At 34.7% G+C, this 22,111-nt stretch overlaps 1 protein-coding gene across 1 annotated transcript in view; it reads right to left on the bottom strand.

Moving 5' to 3' along the window:
• Nucleotides 1–22,111, bottom strand: part of LOC121410999 (A disintegrin and metalloproteinase with thrombospondin motifs 9-like) — a 136,737-nt gene that overhangs the window by 11,148 nt on the left and 103,478 nt on the right. The window contains exons 25-29 of the mRNA XM_041603454.1: nt 21,437–21,604; nt 3,599–3,766; nt 1,656–1,823; nt 928–1,119; nt 337–525 (exon numbers count right to left, since the gene is read on the bottom strand). Coding sequence (XP_041459388.1) covers nt 337–525; nt 928–1,119; nt 1,656–1,823; nt 3,599–3,766; nt 21,437–21,604 — 885 coding nt within the window. The remainder of the gene's footprint in view (nt 1–336; nt 526–927; nt 1,120–1,655; nt 1,824–3,598; nt 3,767–21,436; nt 21,605–22,111) is intronic.

Genomic DNA, 22,111 nt, shown 5'->3' with positions numbered 1-22,111 from the left:
AACTTAAGATTATACATTTGTGAATTATCTTTGAATAACCTGTGTTAATAAAAAAAGATCTCTCTTCCCTTCCCCCAAAAGGCTAAAAAATTAGGATATATTGAATAATCAAAGAGATGACAAGCAGAAGAGATAAAGATAAAGTTATCCCATATCAACAGTACATGTATTGAGTGTTCAAGAAATTGGATGAATTATAATTGGTTATGATTCTGTACAATAATATAATATTTTTTTATCTTGAAGCTAATATTTTCATCAGCTTTCATTTCATGCTTCTTTTCCAATAGTGGAAACAATATATCTTAATAAAATATTGTTTTGATAGGCACATACCGTTGTCCATTCTCCAATTTTCCAATGGACATCGCCAAAGCATGTTCCCATGTTACATCTTCTTGTTGATTCTGGCTTGGTTGCCGGGTTACATGCACTGAGGTCTGCTGGGATACGCCAACCGTCTCCGCTCAGCATCTGACATGTGATCTCTCGACTCTGCTCTCCAGCACCACATGTTCTTGTACACTAGAAATAATGAACATCGATTGTTTCAAACTAAAATATTTTTTTTACGATATATTTCAGTACAACAGTTGGAAAAATAGGATTTTCACTGCAATAAGAAAATCAATTTATAAAAATGAGAAGTAAAGTCTATCTTTGATAATGAGAAGTTAAATCTACATATTTTTTTCAATACATATAATCTATGACAATATATATGATCACACCCACGTGTTTCTGCATTATTTATTCATTATTGCTATAAAAAAAAACACATCTGTTATCCAAATCAATGTATACAAGAGCATGAATTAAAAAAAACCTGATGAAATGTTTGGGATATGACATGTGTTACCAATGATTCTTGCAATTCAAACTTTTCATCACAGTGCTGTAATGAACTGATTACGAAGGCAAACTCACCTCTCCCCATAATCCTTCTACCCAGAATGCACCTGGACTGTATTTCGGAATGCAAGGTTCAATATTGCACTTCCTCTTGTGAGTGGGTTTCTTTCGGGTTGCCGCACAATATTCATCAGTAGCTCTATTTCCTTTGTTATCTTGACACCACACTTCTCTCAACTTCACACCTCCTCCACAAGTCTCATTGCACTATAAGAGAGATATAATAAAAGACCATTTATGACTTTAAAGAAATGTAAAGGCAAAATAACATAACCCAATTGGCAAGAAAGGCCACTTTGTTAATAGATTTTAAGAATAGCATGTTCTCCATTATGACATAAGATCCAAGAAAAAGCACCATGTATGCTTCAAAGAGACTCCTAGATAGAGGTCCATGATATGGATTCTTGGATTGATAACTATCAATGCTTTCTACATTCCTGTCACAACTAATCTACACACTAAAGAAAATAAAATAATATCACCATCATCCTAATCATTATCCCAAATAGGAGACCGATCATTATTACCATCATAATAATCATCATCTGTCATCATTTGCATCATCATCATCACCATCATCATCACCATCATCATCATCATCATCATCACCAACACCATTATTACTCTCACAGATATCATCTCCACCACCATCGATATAGTCACCATTACCACCATCACCATCATTCACATCATTATCAATGATTTTATTTTACCCCTGCAGGCCTAAAATTGCATCTTACCTGGGACCATCGCCCCTTCTTCCACCTATAGGTTGAGCAGGTGGATCTTCTGCACCCCTTACTGGTTCTTGGCAGCTCCCTTGGGCACAGGCTTGAATTGACTTCTATGTTGTTACTAAAACAAGCCACCTCCCTTTCCTGGATGCCCCGCCCACAAGTCACAGAACACTGCAATGATATCAATCAAAGATGTAGTAAAAGAAACACATTAACATTCATTTGTATAAGTACTTTCTTGTTAATTGGCAGATCCCTGATATTTCATGTTTTTGTCTTTTTTTTAATCACTAAATGCACTTTCAGTGACAATGAATACTTTAAAGACAATGGAGATGGGAAATGCTATTTATTGGTACTTAACCCTTCCCCTTATTTGGGATATAAAATGAGAGAAAACAAATTAGTTTGTTTTGGTCTCTTGACATGTTGATGCTATTAACTCTAAATATATGGAGAGAGGAACATTCTGGATCATGTCCCCTGAGGAGGATAGAGAGAGAGAGGGGAGAACATTCAAGATGATTCCCTCAGGGAAAAGAAGATGGAGGATGCCAAGAGCTGACTTGAGACATGATGAAGAGGAATGGGTTGAACTCTGACCTGTAGAGAATGTTGTAAGGAGGGCCATCATGTCATCATATGAGACCCCATGGGGTTGGTTTGAAGCCCCATATATCAGCATTCAACTCAAAGTGTCATTCTCACATACTTGGGATGAGTTCAACCAAGATGCAGAGAGGGGATAAAGAGTGTGTCTGGGTTGATCAGATGGGCACACAGATAGCTAGTATACACATTTAAAGGTGAAAATTTTGTAGAATATTTGATAAACACTTAAAAATTTCAAAAATTAAATTAGACAATCAAAAGACAGATAATGGCGAGATTTAAAGTCTGTTGCTGACAGTAATCAATAACACAAGCTCCAAGTTTATTGACAATTACATTGCCCTAATATCATTGCAAAATCAAATTTATGTCTCTGCATATACATTGGGCCATTCCTTTAAACACTTCACACTCCTTGACATCACATTCTGCAATTCCAATATAGAGACAGAAAATACCCAAATTTAGAGAATGTAATATTGTACTCTTGTCTGGAGTGTTATCTAATGATTGAGATACCAAAATGTGTTATTAAAAATAATGTATACAAATAACTGAATAACCATTACTTTGTTTGAAAATCTGTAACCGGCGTAGGCTATACTAAACCACATTAAATGGTGTCTCTTCTTATGCCAATCCTTCTCAAAACAACAAAAGCTTTAAATTCAAGTGAACTTTCCTTCACCTTCAACAGATCACAACAAACCTATTTTCACAAATTATTTTCAGTATGAGATCTACACAGATTCCTTTCCTTCAATGATAAAGACAAGGAATGTAGTCCAGTTGAGATCTCACCATGGATCTACTCTCAAACGAGGACCTCAAACAGCGTTAGTAATACAGTTGCCATAGAAATCACTTTTTAGACCACTTGTAACCACTGCTTTTGCTTTTTTCATCTCATAACAAGATCTCAACAGATAGCATAATTCACTTAGGCAAAATTTTACCTCATCAGTGTTGGTGAAAAATATTCAACAGAAAAAAATTCATATCACCAGACTTCTGCCCAAACAATCCTTTCTTGAGATAATCCAAAAAATAACAACATGGCATAAAATCATAATGGCTTGAGGATTTGGACACTGTCTTACAAGTTTCAACTACATGTAATACAATCAAATATGGACAGTAACGGTTGGGTTAATCATAACTCCTTGTGATATAGTCCCCTGATCACATGGAAGAGTATAATTTTGCATTCCACTGAACTCATAAGGCAATAAAAATATAAGTTTTCCACTTCGATAATTTTAATGAAGTTATTTGGTCTGACTCTGATATCTTGTTTATTCTAGATAATACTGGGATCATATAAAGCAACATACCTCTCCCCACTCTCCTGATCTCCATTTAGCACAGGCTGGTTTCCTACATTCTCGTTGAGTTGGTGGTCTCTTCTCTTCCTCACAATCAGAGTCTATAGTCAGACTACCATCGTCGTACTGACAGAAAGTTAGACGAGTCTTTACTCCCTTTCCACAAGTTACAGAGCACTGTATAGTGAGATAAGATAGAAGAGAATATATTTTTTTTAATGTTATTTTTTCATCAAATAGCTGCTGATGAACAGAAAGCATAATCTGAGTGTTAGACTTAGTGGAAAAATTTCTCAATGGAGATTTCTTAATAGGAAATTGGGTCAATTTCTAAGTAGTAATGACAGCATTTTGAACAAGATATTCAATCCCTGGAAAATTTAGAGCAAATAGAAATAAAGATATTCTGCATACAACACTATATTATGTTTTATCTTCATATTGATTAGTAACAAAAATTATATTCAGAAATAAACTTTAAAATGCATGTATGCAAGAGTTGATATTATACAATAAATTACAATATATTATAAGATCATTCTAGTTTTACATGTGTAACACACTTGTTTGACAACAATCAAGCACATAGTTAATTCCAAACATATCAAAATAATCTAAATGATGGTTGACTGATATCAAATAAAAACAGTCTCATAACAGAGCTAGATGAAGTCTTTCAAGTTCAAGCACAGTTCAATTTACATTTTCAAACATGGTAATGACCGATGGTGACTTAGGATAACAAATTGCTAACATGATGAACTGCCATGAAGATGATCTCCTTGATGCTTTCACAAACTGATAATAGACAGACTGGAGGGGGCCCAAGGAATTCCAAACTGTTACAACGCACATTGTTTATTGTGTCTCAATAAACCATCTCTTGGTCGTCCAAACAAACACTGGGTCTGCAGTGTCAGAAGGCCAAACACCTTAAACTCAAATGGAAGAGGTACATGTACAGATGGAGATTAGATGTGAAAGCCGATATTGTTGAAGATGAATTCATAGATTGAAGAGTTACACAAGTATGGTATTGTAGCATTTGCAAGGAAATGGAACAAAATGTTAATTCAATTATTTGTACGAGACCCTGGATTGTGATATCAACAGCCTCAAATCAACCCATAGAAGAGGACCATAAAGACAGAAAGGCCTACAGAGATAAATGAAGAAAAATAGCTGCAAAGACTGTATTAAAAAAATGTCACTCTTATAATCATGAACCTGTTATTAAAACAAATTTTCCTTTCAATAGGATCTATGTTTAAAATTTAGACATTTTCTCCCCAAAATCAGTGGCCTATTTAACATGAAAGAGTCTAAATATGAAACATCCCATACAAACAATGTATCAATTCTATCAAAGTTTCAAGGAGACTGGACTAGAGGCACCAGAACAACTGACTTTTATGATTAATTGCAAGTCAAATGTTAGTCAATAAGTCTCTCAATCAATTTAAATTTATAAATGGTGGCTAGCCTGATTCATGCAAAGCAAAGTATTTATTGATTTGCAACAGGGAAAAGGGAAATGTGCAAATGATATCAGCAACTAATCAGCTTCTTCCAAACTCCATGATACTTCATAAAATTACTCCCTGAATACCAAACATTGGAGCGTACATCTCAACAACAGTCAATTTGTAAAATTGCCTTTCCAGTGCTACCAACACTGCTTTAGCTAACCCACAGACCTTTCAGCCCCATCTGCTAACCAGATGGGGCGGTACCTCTATTGAGAGTGAGAGGCATGCTGGGAGAACGGAAGTATGGAGGTGATCCACAAGAATGTACAAACCCAGACTGTCAGATTAATGAACAAAAGTACGGGAAGGCGGGTAAGTTGAGCATAGGGGCAAGTTGAGCCACCAGCCCCAGGCCAATAATGAATGAGTCAGGCATTGTGGTGGTGTCATGTATTGATGACCCATAGCATAACCCCTAACCCCACCATATTGTTTTCAACTTTGAAACAAAAAGTAGTTTTTTAGAGGGAAAAATATGAATTTCAGCCAAAAAAGTAAAAAAGAGTGTTCAATAGATAAGTGCTTTATAAACACACACGTCTTTAAATATAATAAAGACATGATAACAACATTATTAGTCCAGGTATGGATCTTCATTCTTGTCATAGTCTTTTATATGATGGATGCATAATAAATGTGTGGATACAAAATTATCGCTCTAAGTTCGGACTGGGGTAAGTTGAGCCAAACAGCATGGGGCAAGTTGAGCCATGGTAATTCCTATGGTAATGTATCTTAAAAAACAAACAAACCATAAAAATCGATTGAAATGCTGGCTGAAAGGAGTAAATTTACATGGCTGCTCTTTTCCTTTTAAAGAATGTTAGTATTTATAGAGAATTAGCAAGTGAAAAGACTTTAAACAAAAAATTGACATGCTGGTTCTCCCCTCATACATTTTGTACATAGTTTTTGTGGCTCAACTTACCCCAAAAGGTGGCTCAAACTTACCCCATATATGGGGCAAGTTGAGCCATTTGACATCGTTTTTTTCAAAGGTCACGATGACTTTCAGTGTGGGGATAGAAAGTTATATATAGGTGGAAAATATTTCAGAAGAATTAAATTTCAAGGCAAGGTACTTATTTCGACAAGATTATTAATCATATCAATTCTAACATGCAAAAAGCAAAAACTGTCACAACTTACCCCGCCTTCCCCTACTGATTGCCTTCTTTCTTTAAAGGAAAGAGTGGAATTGATTTATGAATTCATAAAATTTCATAAAACTTGAAATTGATAATGGATATTAGAAATCAGGAATATATTTGCTCTTGGCCTATTGAATTGCACAGTATATAAAGTTAATCACTATTGATAACCTATATATTGCTTCCTATTCTTAATCGTTAAGAATTGCCCTGAGTCTTTCTTAAATGTATATCTGGATATACAGGCCTACATGTATCTTCTTTATCTATCTTTAGAATTAGCCCCTTGAGCAACCTGCGGAATGGATATGGCACATTGTAAATCTGATCTCTTCTAACAAGTTTTATGAAACAGGCTCCAATAGTGATCTGCAAGAATGAAGAGACTGTTCAAATAAACTGAGAAAACTAGTGAGAATGAGTTGAAACAGAGTTGTGTAAAGAGATGAATCAATCCACACCTCCATGAGATAGGGCCTCTCTTATCAAAGAGTACAAACATTCCAAAAGTTGACAGTTGCTAATTGAACTCAAAGTGGAAGAAGATGAATCACTGATCAAGGCTGTTCTGTGTCGAAGGTAGCACCAAAGATTGCACATTATACCTTTCTCTCATTTTAATCAAAATCCCCCCTTGTTTTCTTCCCCAGTACTTGTTTGAAGACCTTGATGTCAAAGGGTACAAAGCCATCTTTATTCATTTACAGAAAAAAATACATGTAATATCATATAGGGATTTATAGAAAAGAAAGTTACATTACAAAATTTGTTTTCAAAGCCAGTGTATGTGAATGGGGTAACTAATTTTCATTGGAAAATAGATAGAGTACATTGTACCTGATGGAACCAAGATATAATCCTTTGTATTATGCACATTCAACCATGTATCATTATATCTACCCTACACTCAAACAAGGAGAGAGATAGTAGCCTATAATGGTATAATCTATAGTAGATGTTAACCTGTTGACAACTGATATCTTTAATTCCTTAGGCAACACATATGTACAATAGTAAATGGGTTAATCTTGATGCAATACATTTAAACCAAGAGATCTATGGATTCATAAAACTCACTAATTAAACACTATATGAGAAATAATACTTGTATGAATTGCATGCAAAGACATTCAACTTGTGTTATCCTTTACACTACGATAGTTTCAATAATTTTCCCATCAACTTAAACTGAACCAAAAATCTCAAAATGCCTTGTTCATCTCGTGTTTGTATGTGAGCTGAAATGGGAAGATTACAATGTAAAATGTGCTGAGTAAAATTAAGATGAATGACACATGTGGTGAACAGTAGCTGAGACAATCCCTTGTCATTTTCTCTTTCTTAAAGCACACAATTCTTTAAGTATGACTGACTCAGAATAAATCCATTTGTACCTTTAAAGTCTGATTGGCTAATGCCAACTAAGATGAAATACCAGAGCAGCAGTCTCAAAGTTGATCTCATCATCTCGGGAGGATTTAACAAGGAATTCTCACAGATCTTATACACAAATCTCCCCTCCAAACATGTTTGCTTTCCTGTGGATTGTCTCTTAATGTCTGTTATTCCAATAGAGTAAACATGGTCAAGTTTATAACCATACCAAACACAGCAGTTTATGGATATGAAAACATAGCCCCCAAATATTCAGTAATCATGAAAACATGGAATTTGAAAATTTACAAAATAGGATAAGAAGTTTCAAGAACTACATTATATCTATAATGAAATTGTAAATTTACCAGTGTCAGACTTCTAATCTTAAAGAAACAAATGGATTGATATCTAAACTCAAATCATATCCCTATATCTCTGCCATTAGTAAACCACAGAGATAACTAGTAAAGAGAAATCAAATCTGTGCTTTCATTCAGTGATTACCAGAAAAATAAATCATCAGGAGTTAGTTTACTCATGAATCTTTATGAATCTGGTCCTTAACATTACCTGTTACTTAGGCTCTTCATAGATGAGAAATGACATTGCCATGGTAACTAGAAATAAAGAGATAACTTGACATCATACATGATGTCAGGCAGCAGCAGGTGACTAGGCAGACCATTCTTTAAGACTCCGCCCCCAGTCTGCCCTAGACTGGTGAGGTTTAGATTGCATATTACCATGGATACTATAGCTTGCAACATTATCATTGTCTGGTTAAAGGATTGCCAATTTGTGTGAATAAGACAATATCTTTCAATTTTTGTATAATTCAAAGAAGGTTTTAAAGATTTCACTAAATGAAGGATCGGGCCAATGTGATTGATTGATTTCATATACATTCATTTAGTTTTTATCAAAATTCCTTTTTTAGATTTAAATAAATGTATCTAAAGAGTTCAAAACAAATTTTTACCCTCATCCACAAAATAAACGAATTGAATTCCTTTCACTTGGGACTTCAGGGGTATTAAATGGATTGAAATATACCCAATTTAAATGGCCCATGGCCTTTCAACATCAGGGTGAGCAGCTCTGCAAGCTGTGATGCATGCTGGGATACACGTAAGACAGCTGTTTATCTGCCCTGGCAATCCCACTTTGGCATGCCTACTTGAACCCTGATATGAGGGTTGTGAGGTCAGGTTGTAAACTTGCACCCCAAACCCAAACTTTCATCACCTATTCTTCCCCTCCCTATGGCCCACCTTGTCAGCTGAAATGGGCTGTCGAAAAATAAGCAGGCCATCTTTGAAATATGTCATGCAAAGCAGCATACAAGGGTCACACGATGTTCTCTTCAGTAAGAATCATATCAATGGCACTAAAAACAACAATTTAAAAATATCAGGTAAAATGCAACCACAACCAATATAAAGTAAACACAGACACTCAAATTTCTGGCCAATAAGGGAATTCTAGTCCAACAAACTATTTATCTTTTCAACATCACTCATTGAAGGGTCAACTTTCAGAAAGTTTTATATCAACTCCTCCATTAATACCATGATCGATATATTGCAGGAGTTGCAAAAAATTTATTATAAAAATCATGCCATATTGACCCCCAACCCTCATGAGTTTGTATATGGACTTGAATAAAACTATTCGAAGGTAATTTATGGATTATTGGTGCTATTGAAACAGCAAAGGGAATCAGATTCCTCTCAGGTGTTGTATAAAGTTGTACAATCCATAGGTATATAGGCCTATGTGACTTTCATAGAGTATGGAAGTACACACTGTAATCAAAGCAACGCTTCACCAATGGCAAATGGCAAACCTTTAAATGTGAGAACTATCAATATCACAGAGATATGAACCATCATCTATATCCACTAAGTTTGTAGCAGCTGTTCCTTATCAATATCAGAAGAAAATATTGTCTTATGTTATACACTCTAAAATAAAAGGCCAGCACATTATTAAAGAAAAAATGGCAAGAACCATGCAGAATGTAAAATAAAAACGGTTGTAATTTGTTTCTCACATAATCATGAAATCCTTTAAATCATTGAGGTCTTTAATTAACTTATTAAAAAAAATAGTTCTAGTGGAGAGCATATTTTAAAAGCAAGGTATGGCATCTAAGCTTCATAGAACATGTATTTAAAAATTTTTAAAGTAATATCAGCCCAAATCCTCACTCATTGTGGAATAACCAGTGTTTTAAATTTTAATATTACTTCAATTTTAATTCTTTTTCCTGCATTAATTTGCATAGAATACATTATAATTTTCCTATCGAACAAATTATAAAAAATAGCACTTCTACTGGAACTCTGAGGGAAAACATACTTCATATATGAAAAGTTTAATATATACTAGTGGAAATTTCCAGATATGCACTGAGGTAACTCTACATCATTTTGGAGGTAAAGGGCTAATAGCCCATATTTTGCTGGAAGCTCAGAAAATTTCCTTGACTAAAGTTGATTAAACAGCAGATGATGGCGTATCCTGCAGCTCCGTGCTTGAAACCAAACCACATTATATCAAGTCTTGCAATAAGAGCTAGAGGCTGAGGAAATGTATGTCTGAAATCAATCAGAATACTTGACAGAAAACACAAATGAAAGGTGACAAGATAGCAGTTGGTAGAGAAATCCAAGACTTATTACAGGTCAGGTACACTAGTGCACTGTACTTAACCCCCTCCGAAATTTACCTACAAGTTGTGCAATAAAAAAAAGTCAGGTTTGAGAAAAGGGTAATAGCTGATTTATAAGTTTGATATGAAAACTCGTCAAGAAAAAGGGATAATCAACAAACCTAAGACGAATGGGGCATACCTAAAAACTAACAAATTCTATGCCCCTCCCCCTTTTACAGATATAACTAAATGAATAATAAATTATTGTGACGCTAATGACCATTTCAGTAGCTAGGAATTGAACTAACAAAATCAGGCCCATTACAAGCAGGGTGATACTTTAATTTCATTACATCTAGAGTTTCCTACAGGTGTCCTATTCAATGGTTCCCAAAGTTGATTTCATTTCAAAAGTTTGTACATCTGCAGGAGAAAACATGTTTTTGAAGAAACAAAAATCTCTGGCAAAAGTTCATGCTCAGACCTTATCAGATACATACAACCATGGCACATTGCAACCAATCCTTGATTTGATTAAAACTATTGATTGTATCCTTGCATGAGCTATCCTACATTTTTAAAAACAATGCAGAAACATTCAAGTTGAGGGTTAATCTTCTTGTAGCAATCAAAATGTGTTGACTCTTAGCAAAGTGTAGAGAAAATCTACAGCAGAAAATGAAATGAACCTAAAAATAATAACATAATAATGCTCCAATTATTTTTCTACTGAAAACAGTAATTACAAAATCAGGTCGTTCCAGTTCAAACATGAAACCCTGGAATAGACCATGTTTTCATCTTTAAAAATAAGATGAAGAGGAGAAGGAAGAATAGGAACTGATCCAGACGGACCAACCTGCTTACTGTCTTGATATATGAGAGTTTCAATAGATGACATCAACTATCAACATTCCATGTGATGACAACCTCATGTGAAGTCATGTTCTAGATTATGATCATTATCCTCCTTGCTACATCTCAGCAAAACTAAAGGCTGTGTGTGAAAGTATTGTGAGAGCATACTATACCATTGTAAATTTTCAATCTAAATACCCTGCAAGTCAAATAAAACATCACAAGGGGGGCTAATATGCAGCTACATGCAAGAAGAATCCAAAGTTGTCAAGTTTCAACATATGTTTTGTTCATCATGATGATACATATATGCATTTTGTCCCAACATCTATCCTTTTTTTGCACACTTCTAGCATGGCATAAATCATGCACAGCCAGAGACATAGCTGCTAGCTGCTGTTCCTATATTCAACTCAATTCCAAAATATGGAGAAAAAAAATAAGTGTTTTAATAAATCATCCCCCTTGGAAATAGAGGCAAAATGTGTAAGCCTGATATTATTACCATAGAGTGAACATACATTTAGTTTATGTAATAACAATAATATAACATTTTAAATCAGAGGTATTTCACCAGAAATGAATAGAATCTGTAAAGCTGGAAAAGAATATGGATACTAAGACATAATATGCTATGATAATGTGAGGTCCCTGTTACCAAGTACCATCATTGCAGTGATGCCCCCATGCCTCCATAACGTATCCACTAAGACACATCATCACCTACTTATTATGGATGGCTTGTCATCAATAGATACCACACAGATACAATCAAGACGACCTTTTGTGATGTCTACTGAATTAATAAACCTGTAAATACACAGCGATGAAGGCAATATCTGTCGGATGGGTTCAAAACCTTACACAGTGTTTTGATTCATAAGGGGGCCCCTAGACAATCAAATGGGGACAGGGCTGAAAGATCACAATCATTTCCCGCTGCAACAATATTGGTATCTTTTTCAGAACCGGATGAACCTCCACATTGCAAATGTCATTCACATTTCAAACTTGGAAGTTCTTTTATCAAGAGCAGTTGGAAGCAACTATAAAAAATCTAATAATTGAAATACTTCATTTATATTTACAGCACCTTTTAATCATATGCCTCATTTGAATATGCTTTGTAAAGAATCGCTACAGCTGGACCCTGGATCAGAAAGATATTCCAGCAGAAGTGCACTTTCAGACATCCTTGTACCTTCACATTGAAGAGCACATGTACTTAAATTTCAAATGTGAACAGGGTTGTGTAAGTATGCAAAAAAATGCTCTCCTTTCCAATAGGACATGAACCTGATTTTTTTTAGCATTGAAATGTAAAGAGAATCTTAAGCGATAAGTTAAGAAATATTTTCTTGAAATAAAGAATATTTAACTCAACTCTTAATAGTAGAAAAATGGGGATAACCCTCTGCTTAATTCCATATCTCATCAATCCAATAAATTCTAACAACTGGGATAATAATAATGATGACCACGTTTCCTTTAACTTGCCTTTATGTACTTCCTAACTTGATTACTTGATTTCCCTGGGATTGAGGCCATAGTCCATCTAAGAATGAGGTAGGTCACAACTCCTCAATCCCAACCGCTCTCAACTCAATACTCATCTACGAACCTTGGGTAAAACTATTGTTGACAATCATCACATCCAAATCAAATAATTTACTGCTCTTTAAATCCAAGATGGAATTTGGGTAAACTATTGACAAATTTCAATCTGATATTATCATGCACTGATTCTACTCAAATGATTGTTAAATGGATCTTTTAAGATGGTGATTTATTTTATATGACAAACTCAGTAGAAGTCAACCATGACACATTTTTAATCTGGAAAAAATCCAGGCAGCTAGTCCCTCCGTTATCCAATATAATTTTGTTGGAGAAGGGAAAATTGAAGAAATTTCATGGCATATAGGGCCTACTCCTTTTTTTTATTATTGAAATGAATCTCTCACTTATCTTGTCATCCATGAAACTATTGTCATTGGTTCCTATGTGCCCTTCATTTGCATCCTTTATTCCTTTTTTAACAATTTGTTGACTCAATGCTACGGTGGACATTTTACCATCTAAAGAAGATCATTATCTCTGAATTCAATGAGTTAATTTGGCGAGAGCTGTTTTTTCCTTTCAAAATAAAGGTATCTTATCATAAAATTCATTTCATGGCATTAAAGACAATATGTCCATTTGTAACATATTCCATCCACATTCAAGAAACCCTTCTCGGATTTCCTCCTCATATCATAGACTCAAAATGACTGAAATACATCACTATGTAAATACCTCCTGCTGATTTCAAAACACAGGCAGGGGAAACTCAAACTCATCCCAGTTTTTCAAGAATACAGGTCTTAACAAATCAATATTCTCGTTACATAGTCAATATGAGAATAAATCTAGGCAGACTTACCTCTAACCATATGCAATAGATTGTCCATCCAACATTATTGCTATGTACAGCATTTGGAATATCATAAGTAAAACAGAAATCAGTGAATAATAGCTATTCAAAATGCACGTCTTTTCCATCCTCCTCATGTAAACAATAGCACATCTATTGATATCCTTTCATCATTTTGTTTTCCAATTTCCATTCTTGAAAGAACTTGTAGGGGAAGATATCGCACATTTTCAGCATGAATGAATGCAAATATATGACATGCTTCATGAATAGGCAAAAAACCTGGGTGATGTTCCCTCACTCTCATCCAATCAATGGCATGCTATGCTGGACATCATGAATTTCTCTACAAAGGGGGCGGAGACAACGAAGGACGTGGACCAATGATTAATTACGATGAAACTGATAATATTCTCATTTGCATAGTTCAAAGGTCATCCATTTCAAGTTTTAAAAAAATGGTAGCTTGTGCGCAGCCCCCCTGTCTGCCGGCTGGGGCAGGTGGAGCTACACACAGAGTCTGCTGTGATTCGGCATCGGCTATGTTTACGTCATGCCGTCTGCCAGCCACTCAGCTGTGCCTGCAAATAATCTCTCCTTATTCTTCTTATTACTACACTACAGCCTAGTATTGGCAAGCTATCAATCAGAATAGCAAGAGGGAGAGACAGAGAAAGAAAGTAGGGGTGAGAGACGGAGACAGAGACAGTCAGAGAGTGAGGGGAGAGAGAGATAAAGACAGAGAGAGAAAATGGAGAGTGAGAAAATATAGAAAGAAAGGAAGATGGGAATAGAGAGAGATCAAAAGAGAGAGAGTGAGAGACAGAGAAAGAAGGAAAGAAAGAGAGCAAGAGAGAAGGAAGAGACCTAGTATAAGACCCCCTGGGAAAAGAGCTCCTATTACAGCACACTACAGGAGCTCGTGTGACCCAACACAAACGATCAATTTACAGGGCAAGCCGGCTAGCCGCCAGCTCTAAAACCCAGCCCTGAACTTGTTGCCTCTGGCTTAGGGCCAGACCAAAGCCTTCTGGTTAACATACACAGCATGAGACCAACTTGCAGTGGCATATCAAGTGATAAAGGTAAGGGGGTTGGGGCATATTGCTTGGACACCTTTTAGGGACTGGTGAAAAAGGGAATGGTATTTTTAAAAAATAATTTTAAGTACAAAAAGGGGGATAAAGGGAAAATCATACCCCAAAATTATAAAACTTAACATTTAGTTTTGACTTGCAAGTAAAGATGCAACCATGTCAACAGTTTGAAGGACTTTGATTTTGGCACTACCCCTGGCATAAGATATTAGAAGGTGGTGATCTTTCAATGCTTGCCCCCATTGTCAGATGTTGGAAAGGGAGAAAATCTTGTAGATTTTGCCTAAATATGCCACTGCCTACCTGTACAACACAGAACCCATTTCCTTCTCTCTTTCTACCACACATAGGCCTACAATATGTCTGATGATGTTTTAAAGAGCAGCTGGATCATTATACAAATAGTGATGTGTCAAAATTTTACAATTTAAAACATTGTTCAGCCTGTCTATGATCATATTTAGACATCGATAGACAGTGCTTTTCTATTAATCATTCATGACAAACAAAAATGAATTTCAATTGTCTAATGCCATCTATCGATATGTTAGACAGAGGCAGACAATATCATTTGATGTCAGTACAGGGCAGATTACACGGCATCTAGTTGCAAATATATCCACGGTACAAATTCAATACATCAATTGTTTCCTAGCAAACCCCTGCAATCCTTTCACATTTTTAAAAACAATATTACTATTTTCACTATTCACATTAATTACAATGATTTTTTTACAAGTCTCTAATATCCATTTGCAAGTAAATGATAACAACTGCTTTGCATAAAAATGCAGACTCACAGGAATATCATACTCATTGCATTTTCAAGCATATTAGCAGCCTACAAAGATTGCATCTACACAGGATATATAAGAGACATAGATTTAAAAAAATGACAAGATGTGACAATGGTTTTGACAATAACTGCATAGTAATCTCAAAAGAAGAAGAAATAAATAATCACTCCAGTTTGGTTTATATACATTTATAACCTACATATGTTTAAAAAGTGAATAACTATTTACAATACAAAACATTACAATCATTATGCAGCTGAAGGTTGATTTCTCTTTTTCTGTTGGTCATTTAGACTACAAATATAACTTCAAGTCTTTCACAAGAATAACATGACCTCAATGATATTTGAATAAGAATTAGTACAAAAGATATCAGTAAAATTTGCAAGCATTTGTTTCAGGACTATATTTTGATCATCCAATATAAACATCACTAAAAGAAAAACCAATGGCAAATATCTGCATTGTTCTATTATTTTCAAGAGAAGAAACAAAAACCTAAAACAAAATTATTGACAAAAATGAAACTATCATATTTATTCTCCTAACCTATTACCTCAAACATGAATCTTCCTATGTAATTCAAGTCATTTAGCTCATCCCTCTACCCTTTCATATGAAAATTCTTCCTTGATAAAAGTTGAAATGCCAGCACTGTCCTTTATACAGCTTCCATCAATTCATATCTGACCTATGAGGGAGGGTAGACTATAAATATCCCCTCTTCAGCATTATCTCCTCCAGGCTACAGATGTTTCCCTCTGTGGTTATGTTCAAGCAACTATTTCCATCCTAGCATTGCTGTTAATAAAGATGCTCAGTAAAAATCGTGGTTGAATTCAAGCAATTTTTCATCAGTTGTGAAAAAATAAAACATCTTTCAAAATGCAAACATGAATTACTGGGGGGGGGGGGGGCGCATTTCATAACATGACTAACCACTTTCTTCCTTGGTCAAAAAGAGGAACGATGCACAGAGTCACATCTTGAAATTAATGAGAATCAGCAATGCTTGCGAATTGCAGGAACACTGTCCAACAAAGACAATGTTTTTGAGTTGCTGTTTGGATTTTTATTCATGTTTGTGATTCTCTTTATAGAATGGCTTGAACACACCCTGTCACACCTCGCCAATCATCCATAGCATGGTGATAACCATGCACTTGAAGCACTTCATGGCAGCATTGGTTCACTGAACTCAAGTACTCCTTTCAATTATCTTAAGAAATGAAGTCACTGACACCTAAGCTTTCAAGTTTGATGTCATCAAATCTTGAGGGACATGTATCTACTTTCTACTACAGATGCCTCTATTCATTTCATCCTGCCATCGGGGAGAAGGGTCTACTTTTAAACTTGACTTCTAACCTATAAAAAAGGCAATGGTGTATACAATTACCAACTAATGCAATTCCACAGCAGCATTTTCATGTTGAAGGACAGGTAAATCGATATATGACACATTTAGGGATAGTACATAATTCTCCAAGATCCTTGATAAATGCACAACTCTTATTTCAAGTCATTTGAAAATATATCCTTGTGTTCATATCAAAGACAGATACCAAGGGAATATATCTGGCCTAAATTAAATGCATATCATAAGGTCAAATTGTTAATAATTACAATAACTGCAATAAGTATATCTAAAGACAATTTTTGACAACTGTATCAAAGTACAGGCTAACAAAGCGCTAGTTGTTTTTCATGACCATCCTAGTTTGATTTTTCATATCAAAACTTGACTCTCAGTTGGGTGTTCTGACCCATGAAATAGCCGTCATTGACCATGGTAATAAATGACCTACTTATGGCCATCACAGCTCACATGGTGAGAGTGTGCACAGATATTTTGCTGACTTTTCAATTGATGATTTATTTTCTCATGAAAAGATAAGAATGTAGACCTACCATTTAGTATGATTTCATGGTGTTTAAGTAAATAACATTTCTTTGGAAGATAACAAGTCAAAGGTCTTATATCAAATCAATTCGTATCTGTGCAATAAGAAAGTACTTGATTAAAAACGTTTGTGTAATATAATTAGAAGGGGAAATCAAAGAATCAAATGAGAGTAGATCTTGCAACATTTTACTTCTACAAACTCTTTCAATTAAATAATTATACTCAACTATTGATAAACATTAATACAACACTCATAAACATGTTCATTTAAAGATTCATGAACTGTAGTTCAGTATTCAAGGTTAATGTTTGCAAAATGAACATCATCATTACTAGCCTTAAGTTATAGCAAGACATGGCAGTAGTTCAATAACACCAAATTTAGTGGCAAGGGGGAAACATTGCACAATAATAAACTAGATCAAACTCACTGTGAAAAGCTACACATGGCAAACATTACATCCTAGAAGCAAAAGGGAACAAAGTCATGCACAAATTATACAATTGTCAATCCATGAAACTTTGATTAAATGATGTAGTATTTCTAGTATCAAAATGTAAGACTCCTTATGGTAGGGTACAAACAACACAGCTCTTATTATTCATTGTTTTAGAATAGGTGTTATGATAAAACTATAATTCAAATCATCCGATATGAATTAAAAAATAAGAACTAACTGATTGATATTTTATATATAATATAAATTATTTTCATATTAACACAAACACAGCTCTTACATACTATTTGTGATGTGTTAACTGGGGTGTTGACTTGAATGTACATGGATTTCACATAATCGGGAAAAATACCTATTAATTCAAACTATTTGCTGTTAAACAAGTTACTACTATAGAGGTAGAGTAAACAAATATAAAACATGACATGATTTTGTTCTATCGATTCCATGCAGCATATATCTCACATATCGGTCCATCATATATATAAAAAAAATTATAATAAAAGAAACAAGAAATAGAAGTGAGAGAGAAAAAGATCAAATGCAATATACATAATTTAACACACACAAACACAGGTAGACATCACACCCTCACACACTGATCTGTCCAGTTCAAAATAAAATATAGATCATCAATCAACTACAATGCATCAGCAACTACAGTGCGCATCACTTGCTAGATAATACATAGATGAAATATTTTATCCCTTTCCATTGATAAAAAGACAGACAAATCTTTCAATGATTTATGAATGAATAAATCCATTTTCAAATTACCTAACTGGACTCATACATACAATCCTGTTGAAAATGTATAAAGGTTAATACACATTTCTTTGAATATTTTTTTCATCTATCCAAAGAAAGGGTTTGTCTGGCAGTATGTGAACCAGGGACTAATTCCTAGTAACCTAATATCTTCTTTTTCTCCAACAAGAAAGAACACATCGAACAGCAGAATGCAATCGTTGACAAAGTTTTAGGATAATTCAAATCTTCAGTTAAAACAACCATTACAAATTTCTGTCCTCTCTCTGCAAACAAGAAAACTTTGAAAAATAATTCCAATTCGGAAAAAAAGAATCTGTGATAAACGAATCCAATCTAGACATACTGCTTTGTTGAACAGCTACAAAATACAAATGACATATCAAATGCAAATGAAAGCAATCAAGAAGAATTATGAGCATGAATTGCTCTAATATCTCCCTCTATAGTCCAGTGTCATATATAGATTGTTTATGTTGTTCTCTATTCCTTATTGTTGAGGATATCTCTGCATTTATTGATTGTTCATATGATTGTTAAAGGGCTGCTGCATAAAGACCTGTGAGCAATCAATTGGGTTCTTTACTATCTAGACTATAATGAGTGTCAATTTGGCTCATCACTGAGGAAACAGTTGGATTTTCAACCACATAATGTTGCTTTTTATTAATGAGAGCCGTAAAATATATCGACTATAAACATATTGCTGTAGTATTATTCTGTGTGAGATCTGTGGGATTCTCAATGCAACTTCATGTTTTTTGGTGGTACAAGAAAAACCTGCCAAATTCTGTCTGGTTCCTGAATGTCTGAGCTCCAGAAAGCAGAAACTATGGAATGTTGATGGGAAAGTTAATGAGATGGTACCAGCAAGCAATGTTTCTCTATTATTGGAGTTTGTTGACTGCTAAATTGGTTACTTGTGGATAAAGTTGGCAGCAATAATTCTTGACCATTAATGTGGATGTTCCTTTACTGTGTGGGAAGTAGGGAAATTTTTTACATTTAATTCTTAATCTATTTCTATCCAATCGATGTCAAATGGAATCTGCTGACTGTAAATTTGGCCAATAGCTCTCATGGTGGCAGTGGTAGGAGATTGACTACCAATTTGGTCCTAATTACTGAGGCAGCAATGAGTTCCATGGAATTTTTATTTTGTTTCTTTTGGTGAGGTGACAAGAGTGGGGTTTGCTGACTGCCAAATTGGATCTCAAGAATAAAGGTGGCAGCAATAAAAAATCTTGACCATCAGTGAGGTAGTTCCTTTGGTGTGGTGACAGCAGTGAAGATTTTTTTGCAATTAATTTCTAATTCCTTCCTGGCAAGGCAATGTGAGTAGGACCTTTTGAACCTTTTTGTATATTTGACACATTACTTTTGGTGGCAGCGGTGGGATATAAAGTGATAATAAGCTCTGCTGATGTTTTATTGGTTTCTCCATGTGAGGGGGCAGCAGTAAAAACAGAATTGGAATGCCATTTGGTTCCTTACTACCTAGCCATGGCAAGATAAAAAGAAATTGTAATACTGTTGATTATTCATTTAAAGAGAAAGTAGACTCAATTATAATGAATGCTTTCCTTTTGAGAGAGGTAGCAGCTTTCTTGAAACCTACATTGTTAAGTTTTTTGTTATTGGCAGAGTTGAGATATGTTGACTATTAACTGAAATTCTTTTCATTGCGGCAACAGTGATGAGTTGGTGTGAACATTCAGTTTTCCAGAGATGACGGATCCATACATTCTATATTTTATACATTTACATGACCAACTGCTCATGTAATATTTTCGCAGCAGACTAACCTCCTTGAATAAATAAAGTTTCAAATATTAGCAAAGCTTTATTGAGAGCCTTTTTAGAGCCTTCTGAAAACTCTGCAAATATCCTGACCTACATCAGGAGGTAAAGAAAAGAGGTAGTCAGGTGAGGTGTAATGATTCTTGTCATTGATGTCACATCAAAGCAACACAAGATGATGATAAAAAAATATTGTAGTCTATGCATTTTTGTTTGAGGTCTCTTCAGTGATTGTTGACCATGTTACCAAGTTGGATGAATACACTGTAATGAGGTACACATTGATATCATGCCAGATTTCAGTTGCAGCATTGATGTTAATTATCGTAAATTCATCTGAAAACTTGTTCCAAGATATAATTCACAAAAACAAAAGAAGTAGATGGCTTCTGTTTGAGTGTCAGCATTCGCATGACACCCATAACCGTTAGTTTCTATTTTGTCATAAATTTAAGTTATTGAGATTTCACAGTTCTCTATTGATGAGCTCATTCTATAAGTGTGTGATTATTAATACCAAGTTTTTTAGTGTGCATAGAGCCTAACATTAACATACAATGCACTCTACATACTAAAAACACATTATGTGTGTAGTCATCATTCCCCCCCACCCAAAAAAAAAAAAAAAAAGCTGAACACAGAATGAGAAAACAACTCACTTTCCAAACACCATAGAAAATTCTACAGTATTACCAAATCAACAAAACAACGAGAAGATTGTGATTCATAATACTGTATGAAAATGAGATTTGCAATCCAATACAAAGAATGTGATTTGCCATAAACCTGCACTTGAATGCAACTTTTCATCAATTTGAAATGTGATTTGAATCAAAGTGTAATCCATACAACTGTGAATGACCATCCACCTCCAAATGCAATTACATGAATACAATTCTTTCTATAGATACACATTCACAGTTTCAAATCAATGCAGCCTTTTATCAATCGGACACAATAATCTCATTGAAATAACAGGAAAGGGAGAACATGAGCAGAGATAACTTTAAGAGAAAATTTGAGGCATGTCATTTTACCGTGGAGTATGATCCAGTATGCCAACGTGCCTGGCACCGTTCATTATTGCAAGTGGTGGAATTTGCTGGTTTCCTCTGGTTACACCAGCTGTCTGATACAGTTTGACCATTTCGTCTCCTGCACTTTACAACCCTGGACTTGACCCCTCCACCACAAGTTCTGGAGCACTATAAACACAAAGAAAACAATAATATAAAAGCTTAAGATCAGATCACTAGGTTCTTAAGAGTTCAAGCATTTCATAAAGAATACCCCTGATATTTCTAAATATAATACTAGCTTGCCATAATATCTAAAGGTAGAATAAGCAGTCATCATTTTTTTTATCAGACAAAAGGATGAACCTTCAACTTTCCCCTGACTGAATACTTTTTCTTAACTTCCCATGATTTTTAAGATAGCTAGCTATACCATGTGGAGCATGCCCATACCTACAATGCAAGATTTATACATTATAACTTAAAAATAACAAAAACAAGTTTTACGTGTACGTTTGTATAATACAGCATTAATTTGACAGATTGTAATCATAACTGTAAAATCTATCAAAAGAAATGGACACTAATATATTAATTTAAAATGCAATTTAGATTTTTGTAGACCATAGCTACCAATTATATTTCAACTAGGTAATCGTGTAACTGCATGACTTAACAAGGCTTTGGGCAGATCAA

Source organism: Lytechinus variegatus, chromosome 3 (genome assembly GCF_018143015.1).
Source record: "Lytechinus variegatus isolate NC3 chromosome 3, Lvar_3.0, whole genome shotgun sequence".
NCBI classification, from domain to species: Eukaryota; Metazoa; Echinodermata; class Echinoidea; order Temnopleuroida; family Toxopneustidae; genus Lytechinus; species Lytechinus variegatus.
This window is presented reverse-complemented; position numbering and strand designations above follow the sequence as displayed.